This window comes from Marmota marmota, unplaced genomic scaffold, assembly GCF_001458135.2.
Source record: "Marmota marmota marmota unplaced genomic scaffold, marMar, whole genome shotgun sequence".
NCBI classification, from domain to species: domain Eukaryota; kingdom Metazoa; phylum Chordata; class Mammalia; order Rodentia; family Sciuridae; genus Marmota; species Marmota marmota.
Window position 1 is genome coordinate 10,236,878 of NW_025999853.1, and position 19,648 is coordinate 10,256,525.

Genomic DNA, 19,648 nt, shown 5'->3' on the forward strand with positions numbered 1-19,648 from the left:
GTCTGATGTAGGACTCTGAAGTCAACTGTCTTTAATTACATGAAGGCAAATGCATAAGAATTTTCTAGTGATTATGTCAGCAAAGAAACAATTCTGTAACTTACAAGTGTAGGGCATTTAAAATACTGTAAGTTTTTTTTGGTATTAGGGACTGGACCCAGGGCATTGCACATGCTAACCCCCTGCTACACCACTGAGGTACACTCCCACCCCTACAGATATGCCTTGTGTGTGTGTGTGTGTGTGTGTGTGTATGTGTGTGATAGTAGTACTGGGTATTGAATCTAGGATGTACTACACACTCCTGAAAAATTTTTAAACTTATTTACCATGTTCAAACAATTGAAAAGCATGTTAAAAAAAAAAAAAGCATAACCATGCATGATAATGTAATCTTTTAAGTACCAATGTCACTTACTTTGAAAGAATACCAAGTTCTTTACTGACTTGTGCCCTATTCTTTTTCTTTTTCACCTTTTCAGTACTTATTGTGGTTTTGCTGAGGTACTGAAGAATCGTAGGTACATGAGGTAGAATTAATCTTCCTCCTACAGTGATAGACTCTGAAACACAGTTATTAATGTCTTGATTTTCACAAATTCTCATAAAACATAACTGTATAGTATCTTCTTGATGACAGATACAGAAAGTAATCAACTACTAATAAACAATTAAATTTCAACTCTAAACCTTAAATAACTTTTTCTTACTTAAAAGACTTATATTGCTAGATAAAACAAAAATTTATGATAGAGATACATAAGGCTTTATTTAATCCATTTTTGATAACAGTAACAGAATTTTTGGAGTAATATGGTAAGAAGAATTCAGAGAGATAATGGTAGAAGTCATCTGATAATTTCCTAATGGATAACTGAGACTCTGAGGGCAGTAAGTAATCTGCATTCCTATGTGTTCAAAGAAAATTCAGTTTTTATAAATAGAGTATTACTTCCCAGAGAAAAGAAACTCTGAGCACTCAATTAAGAAAGTCAATTCTAAGGACTTTTTCATTTTTGAGAAGAGTCACTGCCTCTGAAGACAAAGAATTATTTGCTTTATACAACATACACACCTTCTGTGTTTACTACTGTGTCGGCAGTGTATATGCATCCAGTTACTGGCAAGCTCGAGAGTGCTTCTGTAGGCTCAAAATCTGGAAGGTTAAGAAGGTCATCAACTATATCCATCACAATATTGGCTGTGGCATCAGAAAGATTCTTTGCTGAGAGAATTGCAAAGACATTGGTCAATATATCACATTCTGGGTGCCCAGGTTTCTGTTTAGCCAGGAAAGGAAAATATCTGCAGGGAAAAAACCATTGTAATAATCACCTATTTTCCAACGTTTATTTCTAAAATATGTTCCATATGAATTTTTACAATGAGTTTAAAATATAGACGAGTGTGTATGAACATTAAAAGGTTTGTTTAAAAGAGGAATTACTTTAAAATCTAAAACTTGATCTAAACTAAGCACACCTCGTAAACATTATACTACTTAGGCACTTTTTGTACATTTCTTATTTAATCCTTACAATATCTCTATTAGGTAGTAGTATTTCCACATTACAGATGAAAAAACTGAGACTTATCCAAAGTCATTGTGCTAATAAACAACTAAAAAAATTGTAGAGATGCAATCTGAACCACAGTCTAATTCCAGTCTTAGCCCTTTCTGAAAAAAACATGTGAAAGCCTATTTTATTTTTTAATGTGAAATCTCCCCCTTTAGAATGTTTTTAAAATTTAAAATATTTTTTTAAATCTTAAAATTTTAATTTTTAAAAAAATTTCCAGGAGCTATTATACTAACAATTTATAAGAAAAAATTCAGATAGTTTGCTATCAATTCACTATCACTGGAGAAAAGAGTTCAAGTACTTAGTACTAACAAGCTGATGAAAAAGTTCTGAGGTTGTATTCATATGTCTTTCTGTATAACAAATATTGAGCACAGTATGCACAGGTTCCAAGCATGAGGTAGGTCTCTTTTTATTTTCATTCTATAGGTGGAGAAACTGAGGCTCAGAGGCCATAGGAGAATGGTATTGCTCCATGCTGAGGTGTATGGCTCATTCATTCAACATGCAATGAATACTGACTAAACATGGATTAAGAGGAGCAACCCTCTGTGGAGAAAGACATAATTATGAGTGAGAAATGGTTTCTGTCCCCAAGGAGGCTTGGGCAGATAATTATAAAGACGGAGAGTACAATCAAAGTTGTATGTGATGTCAGGGCCTTAAAAGAGTGGACAGTACTCCCAGGAGGAAGAGACTGAGCCAAGCAAGGGTCATGGTAATGAGAATCAGTACAACTGAGAGTGTGGTCAAGGACAGTCCCAGTTATGTTGGTTGTTTTAGCCTCATTAGTTTCAGCATCTTTTCACCCAAAGGAATGTAGGGGACAATAAACTGTACAATCACTCTAGTTGGTAAGGAAGTATTTGTTGTCTTGAGTTCACCTAATTTCTGAGACAATTTATCCTTATTATAAGCTTAAAGATACTGGCTATTGTTCAGCTCTACATGCATTTAGGTAAACATTAGACTTCTGTACAGATGGAAAAACCTATTTTAATATCTGATGGACACTTACATAAACTGTAAGTGAACTTCAAAATGTGAATTTATTTTTAATCAAAGAGTAACATTCCCATGGAGTGGTTCTGAAATATTCATTCATTAATTTTTCTACATAAAACTACATGTGCATACCTCCTGCCATGAGGATTCTAAGGAGTCAGACTTTTTAGATTTTTTTTCAGATGAGTATCAAATATAAAAGAAGTTCCCTAGGCTAGTTTTGATTAGATTAACCCAAAACACCACCCCTTTTTAAAGGGGGAGAAGGGGGAAGATTATACCTTGCATTTCTGCTCCATATACTAATTAGTTTCAGCAGAGGAGTAGGTGAATACTGACTCTCAGATCCAAGCCTGCAGATCTACAAAACAAAATTTAAAATGAACATAAAATAAAAACACAGAGAGAATTATAGAAAAGCAAAAACAACCAACAAGCAGAACAGAGAGATCACATCATAAGATGAAGAAAAAAACAAGGGACAGGGATTAACATGTAAAGAAAGGCTGAGAAAAAGATAAAGGGAAGCAAAATAATATTGACATCAAAGAAATGGCAGAGATGATGCATGGAAGCTCTTGACTTGAAGGAATCAGGTATTTTAGGTTTCAAATGGTCAGAAAGGACTGAGAGTTCATGCAGCTAGAAAAAATCTCCTAAGATCAAATCTCTCCTGTAGTCTTCTGTGCTGTAACTACACGTCTAGCATCAAGTGATTACAACTAGAGAAATCAAACAAGAAAACGCACACCAAAAACACCTGAATATTTCCCCTCAATGTTTATTTGTGAGGAGCTATGAAAGTTAATTTTGTTTAGAGACACAATCATATTCAAATTAGCTTTAAATACAAATGCCTACGTATTCAAGAAACTAAACTCTTGGTCTTTAGATCTAGTAGTGGAGGGGGAAAAAAAAAAAAAAACGTGTTGTGAAAACTTTCAGAAATAAAGAAATGCTTGCTGTTAAGATGCCCAGGCAGAAAATAGAAATTTAGGTTTACCTGGGGCCAAACTGCACCATGAAACACAGCATCAATTTCTTCTGTTTTGAACTGATAGGATTCCCAATCCAAAAAGATATCAGTAACCATTTTGATTCCAAGACGTCTTAAATTTTTCAATGGGTTAATAAACCTCAGCTGTATCTGCAAAATAGAAGATCTGCTATATTAAAAAAAAGAAAAGAAAAAAAAGTACATACCCAATTTTTTTTTTTTTCCTGATTCCTCAGAAAGGCTCTCCTGCTCAGATGTCAAACTGAACTGAAAATCCTGTTATTAAATCTATTGACTCTGATTCACATAGGGACATCACAGGAGCAAGTCACATTGCTATTCTCATTGAACTGGAAGGAAAATCAGAGCAAAAAAATCAAGTGCTCTGCTATCACTGCCCAGTAAAATCACATTCACTGTCCTTAAGAAAAAATAATCACATCTGCAACAACTTTGCATGAATAGAATGTTCTAAACAAAACCTCCCCCCACCCCGCCCATCTCAATGCCTCAGAATCAGGATTAGGGGAAAAAGAATTAGAACTTCATTTCAACTCAGAGTAATGTTCCTTTTCATTTTCACACTGTATTATTCTTATTTTTTGCCACTCTAAAATCTTCCAAATTGTTTATTAATTGTTATTTTCTATTTCTGTGTCAAATTCTTGAGATCCTACTTCCACTCCCCTTTCTCTCTCTGGCTTTCACATTCAAAAGAAAGCATAGTCCTTGATTTTCTGAGTCTGGCTTATTTCATTAACGTAATGCTCTCAAGTTCCATCCATTTTTCTGCAAATGATATAATTTTGTTCTTATGGTTGAATAAAACTCCACTGTATATAGACACAAAGTTGGTTCTATAACTTGATTATGGTGAATTGTGCTGCTATAAACATGGATAAATGTATCTTTTCTTAAAACTAGAAGTTTTAAATTATTCTTGTTAAAATTAGTCTAGGGGACAAATCAAAGAATCTGTGACCTTTCCATAAGGTAGACTATTTTGTGTAGTAAAGAAAAGACAATGAATTAAGGTATGGAAGATCAATGGGTCTGAATTAAAAGCAAACTTCTTTTTATAACAGATATTGCTATTTCTACTGCATTCTCCTTTCTCTCTCTCTTTTTTTTAAATTGGTTGTTCAAAACATTACAAAGCTCTTGACATATCATATTTCATACATTTGATTCAAGTGGGTTATGAACTCCCATTTTTACCCCGTATACAGATTGCAGAATCACATCGGTTACACATCCACGTTTTTACATATTGCCATACCAGTGACTGTTGAATTTGCATTCTCCTTTCTCTAAACACGCAGCCAATTAATTGTTCAGACTCAATGTAGAATAATGTAGTGAGTCCCAACCAATGACATTACGGTCCTAATCTTGACCTCAACTTAAAAAACTTAACTGGATGCAAATTTATTAAATTAGATGAGAGACTGAAAATCCCAAAGATATTCAACAGATAAGAAATTCTATGAACTTGGGAAGAGTAAACTTTATGGAAAAGAATTTCCACTTGATATTAAAAAATGAAAAAGTGTAAGCCAGTAATAAGAGAGACAATGGCCTCAGAGATTTCTATCAGGTAGAGAATGTTGTAAAAACCAGACTTAAAGAGGAAGTTTCAACCCCTGACTATTTTGCCAACTGACTAATATACTGTGGGTGATGGGCACAAAAGTACCAACTTATTTGTATATATGACTTTTATTACCTACATCAACATCTAAAGACCACCCTAAAAATGTACAGATGACTGAAATGCACTCAGATGCTGAATATCAAGTCTATGACCAAGATATCACATATAAAACTAAAAGGGAAGTTACTTCCATGAAAATCTGATACTCTGATCAACAGATCGATTTGAATCTGAAATAGTACATTTTAAATTCAGGTGACTTAAATAAGAATGAATAAGAATGCTCTTAACTAATTTGTTGTACAAACCTAAGGGACCACAGTATCTCACATATCATCTACTATCAGCTTATATTATACAAGTTAAAAAGATGAAAGAAATGACAAGCAAATACAAGAGGTGACACAGTTATAAGTCACTCTGATCTGCTTCAATTCTACTGGCAGTATTTTATATGAGCTGAATTATACTTGGGGTGAAAGATAAATACTGTCACTGATACTTAAAATAACTCGGTATCACCATTATCTGAAGCAAATGCCAAACCAACATCAGCAACCATGATTTTAAATAAGACATCCCTGTCCTTCTCCAATCCCACCTATCCCCCTCCCTCCCTGTGGGTAGGATTGGCAGGCCCTACTTGTTTCTGCAACTCCAGTGCGGCTACCCAGTTTACTCCAAAACTGTTGGATAAACTGGAAAAAACTCTCAAAATGAGCAACTGTAGACTTTAATTCCTTAACTGTCAGTATGGCTGAAATTATGTACATTATTACATCACTTAAATGTACAAAACGCCCACAAAGCGAACAATAATCTTTACGGTACATCTTTTAATGTCGTCAGTACCCTGAAGGATAGGAAAGACATAAAACAGCAAATGTGTAACTGAACTCAAACACATAAATGTAAAACTTTAACTCAAGAAAATTCACTGTAGAATAATTGCATCATGCCACTTTAAGGAATTCCAAAGACTTGTTAAAAAATAAAAAGAAGAAACCTCATAACTATGCACAAGCTTAACACCTCACTAACTAATGAACTGTGAAATTGCACAAATGATCCTCTGAGTTACTGATTGGTGACCTGGTAGCAAGGCTGAATTATTGAGTAACTTCTAAGTTAACCAAAAATTCAAAGGACTTTTACAGGCTTTACAAAAGCTATCACTTCTCATGGTTTAATATATCCATAGTCACTTTCACTTGCTATAAAGCATAAACATAGTTCTTCCTATGGTCCTTTAGCTCTCATATAACACAGAAAGATTTTTCCAAGACCTACTTTCAGTATTCACTCTTGACCTCCCACAACCTCTTTTCCACCAAGAAACCAAAGTGATATTTTTAAACATCAGACTGTCTTTATCACTCCCCTGCTTCAACACTCTCAGGAACTTCCCACCACTAAGCTGTTTAAGTGTACTTTTTTTTTTTTTAAACTCTATTTTACTTATTTATATATGGTGCTGAGGATCAAACCCAGGGCCTTGCATGTGCGAGGCAAGTGCTTTACCGCTGAGCCACAACCCCAGCCCCTTAAGTGTACTTTTATACTTAGATGTAAATGCACCTCCTGGCCATAACCTACAAGGTATACATAACCCATCCTATCTACTTTATAGCTGAACGTCACCTTGCCCAACGTTCCTGATTTCTGCCACCTCTACCTTTTTTCTTCTTAGAACATGCCATGACTTTCCACCTGAGGAATTCTACACTGGTTGTTTCACTACTAAAACAGACTTACATCCATGCCTATCACCAAAATGCAGCCTAAAATTTTGCCACTCAATTTTCACTTATTATTATGTTGAAATTATTTTAAAATAAAAATATTTAAAAATGTAAATCATTTATTAGGACTGTATTTGAGAGGCGATTCACCAGACATATTCATAAATGAAATGAGCCTGGATCTTTACTTCGAGGTCAGTCCCTGAAATTATTACGTATGGATTATTTCATTAAACTCCAAAGAGTACACTTACATCTATATACTAGTTTCAATGAAACGTAAGTATATTGTTTGGAATACAATTCAGAAAACATCTACCAGAACACTTCTTGGCAGCTGGCCAGTTGATGTGTCTTCTCTCATCTCCCTGCTTATCTATTCAAGACACTGCAAATTGTAGGGAAGCATTTACTTGGAGTCCCATGTAACTATGTCTCAAAGTAACAAGGATGATGGCAACAGTGACTGATTTATTTACCAACCATTCTGAAGAAAGGACAACTGGATGATAGTTTACAACTCTTCAGCTCCTGAAATTAAACTTCAAGGCACACCAGCTCAGTGAGCTGAGTTTCTGAGAAATGTATACAGGTCTACTATTATTCCACCTCCTTTAAAAACATACACTCGATAACAAGGAATTTGCATTTGCTAGTCATACATAAATATTTGTACATAAATATTATAAATACATAAATATTTGATTCCTAATAAATGGAAGATTGATTTTTTTAAAGAGACACTCTCAAGGGTTATATATAAGAAGATTTAGGTTAGAAGGATGTTAATATTTCAGTCCCCAACCCAATTCCCAATTCCCAGACTCCTCAGCCCAAGAAGAAGCATCTATAGTCAAATCTCTCACCTTTTCTCGCTGGTCAAGGATGTGTGATACGGTTGCTGTCATACAGAGCAATATCTGCAAAATCTTTGGTAAATATTCACTGATCAGATGGCTAATATTTTTCAATACTATTTCAAGGCTATTTAAAATTCCATGCTGACGTCCCAAAGGAAGAACTTTAGACAAATCCAAATCTTCTACTGCTTGAATGACTGCAGAATGGCACTCTCCTAACAAAACAGAAGAGATAATTGTGTACTGTAAAATGTTATTATGTTATTACTATATGTAATTATGGCTTCAATTTTCCTCTATAATACAGTATTTTCTACTGTTATAATTAATAAATGACAATGCACCTTTCTCATATACTATCTCCTTTTGATTCTTACCAGATATTCAATGAGCTAAGTAAGCCAGGTTTTCCTATTCCCACTTTAAATAAGGAAACTCAGGAATAAAGGAGGATAAGAAACTTGTCACAGAACTCAGTCTCTTGGCCCATTTCTCATCCAATTTTTTTAAATGCTATTCCTAAAAATCTGAGTTACTAACAATCTTTCATTCCACCTGACAACTTTACACATATTTTTGTTTTGCTCATCTTTCAATGAGCTGAGTTCAGTGGATTCATGGAAACTGCTCTGCTATATTATAAACTCCATGAAGGCTGAGAATCCAATGTTCTATACCTCTTGTAGTCCCTGCCTAAGAAATAAAGCAACAGTCCCTTATAAATAGCTGTTGAAATATTGATTTCAGAGCTTCTGAAAACATGTTATTACTTAAGTTTTACATAAACCAACTGAGATGAGATCATGAATCAACTGATCCATAAGTCATTCTACCCTCCTATAGTGGGGCTATACATCAACAAAAACTTTTGTATTCATTAGAGTCAACTTTCTTTACAGGACAATATTATACTGAATGAAATTCTTTTAACAGCTGGGCCCACTATCACAGAAAAATGTCAAACTAATTCAATACATTGCCTTACAAATAAATATCTATGTTTGGATAACCCAAAGCAACTATGGGACAGGTTTTTGTAGTCAGAAAGGTCTGGGTTTAAATCCTAACTCTACCACCTTCCAGTAAATCTCTAAGCCTCAGTTTCCTCATTTATAAAATGGGGACAATCATATACTGATAGCTCAAGTGGTTGCTTTAAGGATCAATTGAGTCATGTGCAAAGGGGACTGTTAGAACATCTGGTATAAATTAAGCACTTAATAAATGTTGGCCATTATTATTAGTTATAATTACTAACATTGTGTACCACACATACCACAGAGCCTTATAGCTCAGTGTATACACTATTCTTTCCTTCAATTCTTGACTGTGAGGTTGAAGGTAAATATTATACTCACTTTTCTGTTTTTAACTTATCAGAGTACCTGGGGCACAAGAGGTGCTCAATAAATCACTCTCAATAGGTGAATGCCTCAGTGAATAAATAAATACCAAGACAAATAAATTTTGCGACACACTTTTGATTTCTTAGAAGAAACCCATTCTTTGTGTATGGATAAGTATTCACCATTTTTCAGATGGCCTAAATACACAAAATAATACACATTTGCTTATCAAGCACTTAGTAACATAAGAGTGCCGATAATTCCCAGGATCAATTGTGAGATCACCTAATTCAATGTTTAAAATGAATTGCACTTCAGCTGAAAAACAGTCATCACGGTTGGGAGGATCAACCCAATTAGAAATACTTCTAATGTCCAGGAAAGTATGGAAACATATTACTTTTATAAGTTTCTACATAAGTTGTCTGCTACAGTAACATATTCAGCAGGGAATGGGAGGCAGTTGGTGGGTACCATTCTTGAAGTGTTTCACAGGTTCAGACAGCAGGTCTAAGAATATCTGGATTTCTTCAGGTTGAGACCCAGCAAGGAAGCGTAGAACAATGGCCATTCGGGTGCCTGAAGCAGATTTCCCCTGAGTTTTACTCCCAGTTTTATTCTTCATTCGACCATATAAAATTCTGAAAAGTCAAAAGAACATTATTTCTTTGCACATTAATTCTAAAACATAATACTAGTTATTTTCTTTTCTTAAAAGGCTATAAGAGAAACTTAGCAGATTTAAATTGGAAAAATGAAAACAAATGAAATATTTACATTGACATTTATAAAAATAATCATTGTCATCATCATCATCATTAGGCTAAAAGGAAGCAGGAAGAAAAAGATATAGACAAAAGGCCAGAAGGTGTTTTTCTATGTGAGAAAAGAAGCAGTAAAATAGGTAAGTCAAAGGTTAAGTATAGTCAAGGAAAAATGAAAACAAGAACATAGTGATTAAAAGGAAATGAAATAAGAGTAACTATATGCAAATAAGGAAACTGCAAAGATTTTAGTTTAATAGCTAGGAAAAAACCACATATAAACAAAAAGAGCTTAAAAAGGAAAAAAGGAGTAGACCAATAATAACTGGAAAACGTGGTTTATATGCAATACACTGTCCAATATAGTTGAATTTAAAAAAAATTTTTTTTGTTGTTGATGGAACTTTGTTTTTATTTATTTATATGTGATGCTGAGACACAAACCCAGTGCCTCACACATGCCAAGAAAGCACTATACTGAGCTACAACCACAGCACCATACGTGAATTTTTAAAAATAACTGCTGTCATAATTTCCTAGCAGAGTGAAAGAAGGAAACAGTCCTTTTGTATTAATGAAGGTGGAAAAACTAATAACTAAGATGAGTCAATGACCAAAAATAAAACTACACACTAATATTGCTTAGAAACATAAAGCACAACATTTCTAAACACAGTATCCAGTTCTGGGTTAAAACCAAATAAGAATTTTCCCAGGAATTGCAACAAAGAATCTTCAATAAAATCTGTTAAATCAAATATAGGTGAACAGCTCATATTAAAAAAAAATAATATAACCATTATAACAGTTGCTTAATAAGCATACAATTCAACATCCACTTCTGATAAAATTCTAAATAATCTAATAAAAGCTACTTTCTTAACATGATACAACATATTGACTTTTTCAAAATTTAAAGATAGTGGTTTTCAAACTTTTTGATATTAGGACCCTTTAACACTTAAAATTTATTGAGATTCCCACAAGAACTTTTGTGTCTGAGTTTTATCAGCTTATATTTACTATAGTAGCCATTAAAACGGAAAAATTTTAAATATTTGTTTGAGTTCACTTAAATAAAAACTTATTACGTGTTAAGATAAATAGCATTTTAATGAAAATAATATTTTCCAAATTTCTCTTCCTTAAAAATTAAGACTATTGGCATTGTTTTATTTATTTTCTGTCTGGTTTAATATAAGATTTGCCTATCTGCTTTCAATCTGTTGGGGATGAAAGAAAATCTAACCTCACACAGATATGTATTGGAGAAGGAAGAAAAAACTTTAAGATTAATTGTGACTATTCCACTTTGATATACCAACAAACTTTGAGAACCTTATTATATTAAAATCTGTTTACTTTGCACTTTGAACAGAACTCTTACCCTTACATTGATTCTGTAACATGCAATAGTTACTCAGAAAACACTAAGTCCACTGAGTTACATGGAACGCCAAATACTTGCACATTTTATTGCAAACCAAAAGACAAGTGTGCATATTAACTTTACATCATTATCCTCTTCATAAGGAAAGTTTTTAATTAATTGGGAATCTGTCAAGTTCACAGGAGCAAATAACAGTTTTCTAAAATCTTGATTTTCACTTGAATACTAGAATTTATCACTGGAAACAAATGCTATCAATTGTTTCTCTTGAAGTGACAGGCTCACTGCCTATTTAGAAGATTCCTATGATTCCCAAGTGTGAAAAGAATCACAGTCTACTAGCCAAACTTCCAGATAAAAATGGTGTTCTGTGAAAGGAAGGAAAAAAAAAAAAAAAAAAAAACGTGGCCAGTTCAACTCGTATCTTATTCACCCATATGTGAATAAGCAGTGTGCAACAGAGGAGTTTTTATGTATACTTCCCACTTTGTCATACAGAGTAGAAAAAATATATACTGAAGGGTCAATATTCACCAAGGACACTGAGTAAAACTAGCTTTTGCCTTGCCAGTACAAATGTCAACACAGTGAAAACAATATGGTCTTATTTTATTATTATGAAAATTTTGGACCCTATGGACTTCCCTATAGGTGTTTCAGGGACCTCCCCAAACAAGATGAGCAGATTTTAAGAACATGACTGTTAATAAGTAATTACTGTTAGCCCATAACGAAACAAAGATAATCACTGCCACCACCACTACCAGTTAATTCTTTTAGGCTATTTGGGCAATAAATAGGATAATAAGCTGGAAAAAATGGTTTTATATCATACATGAGTACAAATTAGTTCAACCAATATTTATTAAGGGTCATGGAGCTCACTTCCTATGATACGGAAGATAAGGAAAGATTATGTTGTATGATAAATATTGTAAGGAAAATAAGTAAGGAAAGGGCCTAGTGAATATCAAATAAGAGAGGTATGATTTTATATAAAGAATTCAAGGAAGGCACCTCTAATAATGCAGTCACCCGAAAAGTGTGAAGTTACACAACATGATGCCATTTCTCACCAACAAATTAGGAAAAATTAAACAAATAATAATAATAATACCCAGAGTTGGAATAATGGGGAAACAGCTATCCTACTACTGATAGGAATATAAAGTGGCTCAAAAATACTTGAAAGTGATTGGATAATTTATATCAGAAATTATAAAAGGTCTGTATTTCTCCCTTAAATTATCTGAGAAAAATCATCAGAGACTGGGTCAAACATTCATATTCACAGAAAATAAAACTGTTGATAGAAAACAATTATAGACAGCAATTTGGCATTACTTACCAAAACTTTTTAAATGGTCATAAATTTTCCTATTGAGGATCCACCTCTAGAATAATTACACTATCCCATTAATATGTACAATTTTTATGCTTTTATGTACAGTTAACAATTTAAAAAATCCAAGTATACTTAGTAAGAATAAGTCATGAAGGAAAATGAAAAACCAATGATAATGAACAAATACCTACAAAATTAAAAAAAAATCTATCCTAATAAATTGATCTAAAAGATTCACAGATATTCAAAATCAGACATGTGTTTTGCAGAAAACAAAAACTAGAGCCAAGCAAAAGGCTCAACAAAGGGGGCTTGGCTAAAAAATTATGGTAAATCTATAAAACGAATAATCATACTTTGAAACATCTTATAGTATAAGAAAATTCATGTAATATGTTTTAAGTAAAAAAAAAAGATAAAACATTTTATGCAAAATGATTGCAATTTTCTTTTAAGAACTGTATATGCATGTATTCTGACAGTTTTTGGTAGCTTGTATTTTAGGTTTTATGCAACCCTTTGATTTTTACTTCTAGCTTTTAAAATGTTATTAGTATTGTTGATGTTTATAATTTATAATTGTTTTGAAAGATCATGAAGAGTTTATTTTTGAGTTTTGGGTAAGGTAATTTCTACTTCTCATTTTTATTGTTTCATAATCACCCAATAATTATAATTTTATATAAGTATATATAAGTATATATTAAGTAAGTATATTTACTTATTTACTCATATTTTTATGTCCATTACAGCAAATACCTTAATGCTGGCTATAAATGGAATCAGAGTCATCACATCAGAGAAAGTATAGGCAACAGAGGATATGTGATCCATCTTCCATCCAAAAAAGGGACGTGAAGCCCAAAGAATCTAAAAAAACCTGCCCCAGCTTTCAGGACTACATAATCCCAGAGCTGAATGGCAAGTAAAGGTCTATTAAAACCCATTCCTATTCTCATGATCTTTCCAAATCCCATCACCCCAGAGCCACTTAGCTAAAATTTTTAAACTTCATTTTTTAATGCTCTGAATATATGATCTCTACATTATTTGTATATAACTTTGTATTCCACCGTCTATAATTTAGAAAGCAGTAACATCATTAAATATAAATATGATATTTATAGACACTGGAATGAACTCTTTGTTCAGTTTCTTTAAATGGATTTTTCTTTCTTTTTTTTTTTTTTTTGGTGGTGCTGGGGATTGAACCCAAGGCTTTGTGCACATGAGGCATGCACACCCAGCCTTTGTGGTACATCTAAACAATAAACCTAGGGAAATAATGGGCCTAATTTTAATATTATCATTATTAAAACAATACTGTATTAACAAGTTTCCTCATATGAGAAACAAAATTATCTAAATTACATACAACTGACTTCCCCAAAGATTCTATTAAAAAATAAAAAAGCATTCAAAAGAAAATACAAAATGATATATTCTACTACAACTGCTAAAAAGAATCATAACATTATACTTAAAATTGTGCTTGTGATTAACTTTTTTTTTTTTAAATCAGTTTTTAAACAGCAATATAAATACCTCATTAGAATAGGAAACAAATCTGCTCGGTGGGCTGTTTTCACTACAGTATTTTCTTCTGAAATGCTAAAATGCACTATCTCTTCCTTAAAGCTTCTGTCATCAAGCAACCTTTGTAAGTTTTCCCTTTAAAAAAGAGAATAGCACAAATTATCAGTCAGCAAGACTTTTTAAAAACAGAAGAGTAGTATGTATACAGAGCAAAAAGTACAACTAAATCAAAGTATTAAATGGATATTGTGGTTGGTTTCCATATACAAAAAGTCTCACAAAAATATCTTCAAATTTCAAAAGGAAAATGGATTACAAGAGACTAGATTTATTACACAATTTGGCTATTTATAAAAAGCATACAAAAGCTTTCTTTAGTTCTTAGAATTATGACTCCCTAACCCTAACCCTAAGATTTTATGGCACTCTATAAACAGGAACAGAGAGAATGATTAAACTTTACAACATACATTTTTACATTATCCTTCCTTTTTTTTTTTTTTTTTTTTGGTACCAGGGATTGAACTTAGGAGCACTCAACCACTGAGCCACAACCCATACCTATTTTGAATTTTATTTAGAGACAGTGTCTCACTTCACTGATTTGCTTAGTGCCTCACTTTTGCTGAGGCTGGCTTTGCATTCGCAATCCTCCTGTCTCAGCTTCCTGAGCCACTGGGATTATAGGGGTGCACCATTGCACCGGGTTCTCTTCCCTATTCTATTATCTATATAAAACTCTTGTGTGTGTGTGTGTGTGTTGGGGAGCGGGGAGGCACTAGATTGAACCCAGGGCACATGCTAGGTAAGTGGTCTACCACTGAGCCACAATCTGAGCCTATTTATTTTTTAAGAGAGGGTCTCAGTAGACCCATGCTGGCCTTAAACTTTCCATCCTCTTCCCTCAGACTCCCAAATAGTTGGAATTATAGGTGTGCACTACCCAGCCCAGCTAGAGAATAACTCTACCATGGAAAACTGCATTATGAATTCCTTAGAAAAGAGGAAGATTTCTCAGGCCTTCAGACATTTCATAAGGGAGCTCCTAAGCAAAAAGATTAAAATCAGCCAAAGAAATAATATTTCTTTAAATTTAAGCAACTTACCTGTAAGGAAGGATATGAGGATGTTTGTATGTCATGATGCAATCCAAAGTTATTTTTTGCACTGTTTGGTCCTGGTGTAGCAATAACTGGAAATGATATTTTATAGAATAAATTAACATATACACATGCCATGGGATGACAATCTCCTTGTGTTTATTTGCTCAATTAAATTTCCTAAAATCTAAAATTTTATGCAAGTGTTGGGCTGATTCCTAACAAAAGCTTTATGGGTTTTCTCTAGTCAAAGGATAAAGAGAATATATGCAAATAAAAAAATGGAAATGAAACTCTGACCTCAAATCTCTATGCTGAATTTAAACCAACTGGGTTGGTCATGTGATAAAGAAAAGTCCTACACTATAACCAGAGTCAACAAGATGCCAAGAAAAAACACTTGGCTCTGAGGACTCCCTGAATATTAAGTTCAGAATCTTGTTTCCTTTGAACAACTTTATAAATGAGGTCTCTCTGAATATAGGCAGAACACAGATAAATTCTGCTGAAATTAAATTTCTCTAAACAATATCAAAATGAAAAAAGAACATTTCTCAGATTGTTTAGAATGACATCCAACACTTACTCTGCTTCTGACACTAAATTTTTTCTGCAGCCTTTTCTGGAATTCAGGGACATACACTGTGATATCAATAGACAATTACTCCAACTATCTGTTTTTATTCCACTTAACAGATCCTGAAACTCCAGACCTCCATGAAGGCTGAATTAACTAGAAGGGAAAGGTAGCCAATTGCTTTTGGTACAACTCCCTTCTAAAAGCTAATCCTATGATGTAATTCATGCTTTTTAAATTTTCACTTTTAATACAACTCACCAATGTTTTATCACCTGAAATACATTTAAATTAATTAGTGTTACCTAAAATAATTTCAAGATAGCAGAAAATGTGTTTATTTTTTAAAAAGTAATCAAAATATAGACATAGGTTCTGTTCAACAAGCAACTACTGAGACCCTACAAGTTACTCTGGCAAAGAAAATGATAAAGACTTTATTTACTTACCTGAAGATATAATTCATATAGTTTCGATTCCAGATATAAGGCTCGTGGATTTGAAAACTTAGAGAAAACTTGCAAATGAGCAATTAACTGCCTAAATAAAACCAAGTAAAGAGTATTACAGATAGAGATTATTTTCTTCAGATGACAATACCTACAATTTTATTCTTGCAAAATACTACAAGCACTCTACCTATAGTTTCACTATTAATTATGCAAATAAATTATTATTATTGGTACCAGAGATTGAACTCAGGGGCACTCAACCACTTAGCCACATCCAGCCCTTCTTTGTATTTTATTTACAGACAGGGTCTCACTGAGTTGCTTAGTGCCTTATTGTTGAGGCTGACTGAACTCAATCCTCCTTCCTCAGCCTCCCGAGTTGCTGGGATTACAGGTGCATGTACTACCGCACTTGACTACAAACAAATTACAATCATTTACATTTACGAAGTTACTCTCCAGAAATTCTACATCTTAGTCAAGTCTCTCCCTGATACAGGCTCCCTATCCCAGAAAAATCTTTCAGGATGTGCTTCTTTCAAACTAAAGTTTGAAAGAAAGTAATCAACATAGTAATATATTCCAAAATTGAGCCAAGTAATTTGGGGAATAATTCCTTATTTAAGTTCTATGAAGTAGATGGTTAAGTGGTAGAATATAGTCTTCCTCGCCTTCATATAGCATAAACACTGATGTCAGCTAACAGAGGTCCAAGTTTAGGTAACAATGGCACCAGTTTTCCACAAAGGAAGAAACGACAATGTTCTGTGGTTGAAACATAAATATGTACATGGGAATGCCCAGAACAAATGGCCATCTCCTAACACAGACCAAGAGGGCTTTTACTGTATTTATTTACCTGACTTCCTAATCCACAGACTCTAAGACTCTAAAACTGCTTTGAGAAAACGCTTTTCTTTCTGTACATAATCTGTGTTAGAACTTTAAAAAACAAACAAAAATAACTATAAATGAAAAGAGTTCAAAAGATTTTATTGGACTATTTCAAGAATTTAAGTAGGAAGAAGGAAATGGAAATCAAGCTGCATGTGTGTTTCTGCCAGTTTCAGCTGTGTAACTTTGGGGAAAGCTACTTATGTTTCAGAGTCTCCGTTTTTTCACTGTAATAACCACAAACTTCCTGGGTTTTCCACAAGGATTAAATGAAAGAAAGAGTCTAAATTATGGTGCCTTTGCTCTGAAGCATTTACCAAACAATGCATTTCTCTGTTACTGGGCAAAAGAAAGCAAAGCTATCAAAGTCCTTCTAATTAATATGAAGAAATTAAGCTAGAAATCACAACCTCTTTGGCTACTGTAGAAAAATAATCTGCAGTTTTACAAATAAACTTTAAAAAATTGTTATTGAAGTCATGCACATACATGCCTGTAATTCCAGCTACTCAGGAGGCTGAATCAGGAGGATATTAAGTTTGAGGCCAGCCTGCAACTTAGTGTTACCCTGTTTCAAAATAAAGTTTTTTTTTTTTTTTTTTTAAAAAAAGGGCGGAGAGTGTAGTGGTGGAGAGCCCTGGGTTCAATCCCCAGTTCTGCACACACAAATAATTTTTCCACTCATTTTCTCCATCTATGTGCCATGTGGCCTTACAGACTTAAAGAGAACAGGAGCTAATTTACACATTTTCAATAAAGTACTTGCCAAATGGTGATTTTATGAGAGATTATAAACTTAGGTTATGAAAATACTGAGATGGCACCAAGAAGGTGATTACTGATTTCTTCACATTTTCAATTTTGTTATTTGGTGGCAATATTCTAGGTTTGCTATAGAAGACAAATTAATACATAGATCTAATTCTTCAGAGTTTCTGATTTTCATGGGAGATCTATAAAAAATTAATATGCAAAGGAAGGAGTGGGGATGTGGTAGGGGTATGACAGAGGCTGCTACAAAAGTCAGAAATTGAGACAGACAATTTTGACTTTAAAAGACAGGAAAGACTTAAGTGAAGTACTGATGGAAGAGTGAGTTAAAGTATGAATAGAACTTCAATTGACAGAAGTCAGGCAAGGGCACCATGGAAAGAGGCATGAACATATGCAAAGATCCAGGGATTAGAAAGACAAAGCCATGGTTGGTTAGAGATATGATTTATTTATCTATTCACCAAATACATATTTAGGACTAATGTTTTGCTAAGTTTTATGTTAATGGCAACGAAGGAGAAAGCAACAATCTTAAAGTAGTAAGTGACAGAACGTTCAGAGCTATGAGAAGGCAGAGGCAGAGGAGGAACTATATAGTTGCATGTAGTCATGACTTTACCTGCCCCTGTGCTTTCTACACATTTCCATTAATTGCTAAGTCTTTTCTCGTCTAAGGCTGCCAAACTGTAATCTTTCCGCATCAAAGATATTCTTTCCTTTGGAAAAAGTCTTCTCTGGAACTTTGTAGTAGAAGTAAGCAATTCTTTACTGTGCTCCTATAACTCCTTTAAAAATATTTCTCATATAGAAATATTTCACCAGGCATTTGACTATGACTTCTGCATTGCAGACATTGTGTACAATTCACTTTAAAGCCTAGCACTTAGCAAAAATCATTCCATACAGTTACAGGATTGGATGAATTAACAAATGGCTCATGTTAAAATACTAAACAAATGAGATCTAAAGTTTTAAAATAACACAGTGGCACCAGTCCAGTGGCTCTTAAGACACCTCAATTCAGACAATTTTCAAGTAACCTGAAATAACTTCTGAAACTCCAATCATTTTTTTTTTAAGGTTTAACAATTTAGATAAATGAGTAACCCAGAGAATAAGAGGGTATAACAGCATGAGAAAAAAGTAACCAGTAGAAGATAAGCCAACAGCAGAGTAAAAGTGGCTGATTATGCTTATTTAAGAGAAAAGATATCATTATGTGTTCCCCTAGAACACAAACATAATGATGCCCTTTGCTGTGAAGATGAATAGCAAAAGTCCAAGAGTATTTAAGCACTGGAGGCTCCAAAGCTCACATCTTTAAAAGAAGTTACAATAAAAATGAGCTACCTCAAAAGTTCCTAGCTCTATATTCTGTGGATAAACAAGGCTAATAGTAAGTTATTGTTCCAGGACAATAATTCCACTGTGTGAAAACCAGCCTCAAGATGCCACGAGATCGAAGAAAGAGGCAGACAGATCCAGAACTGTACAGAGTGTAAAGTACTGGGGTCACTGACAGAAGCATGATCCTGGGCAGAAACAAGATCAGTGGACCCACAAAATATTGCACCTGCACAATCCTGGATCTGTCTGCCTATTTCTTCACTCTCAAGGCACCATTGGCCC

At 33.7% G+C, this 19,648-nt stretch overlaps 1 protein-coding gene across 1 annotated transcript in view; it reads right to left on the minus strand.

Annotated features, from left to right (window-relative positions):
- The window catches only part of Utp20 (UTP20 small subunit processome component), a 94,744-nt gene that overhangs the window by 37,859 nt on the left and 37,237 nt on the right, over nt 1-19,648 (minus strand). Inside the window, exons 23-31 of the mRNA XM_015482871.2 lie at nt 16,349-16,439; nt 15,329-15,414; nt 14,232-14,357; nt 9,662-9,828; nt 7,848-8,056; nt 3,592-3,735; nt 2,870-2,949; nt 1,076-1,305; nt 419-563 (exon numbers count right to left, since the gene is read on the minus strand). Coding sequence (XP_015338357.1) covers nt 419-563; nt 1,076-1,305; nt 2,870-2,949; nt 3,592-3,735; nt 7,848-8,056; nt 9,662-9,828; nt 14,232-14,357; nt 15,329-15,414; nt 16,349-16,439 — 1,278 coding nt within the window. The remainder of the gene's footprint in view (nt 1-418; nt 564-1,075; nt 1,306-2,869; nt 2,950-3,591; nt 3,736-7,847; nt 8,057-9,661; nt 9,829-14,231; nt 14,358-15,328; nt 15,415-16,348; nt 16,440-19,648) is intronic.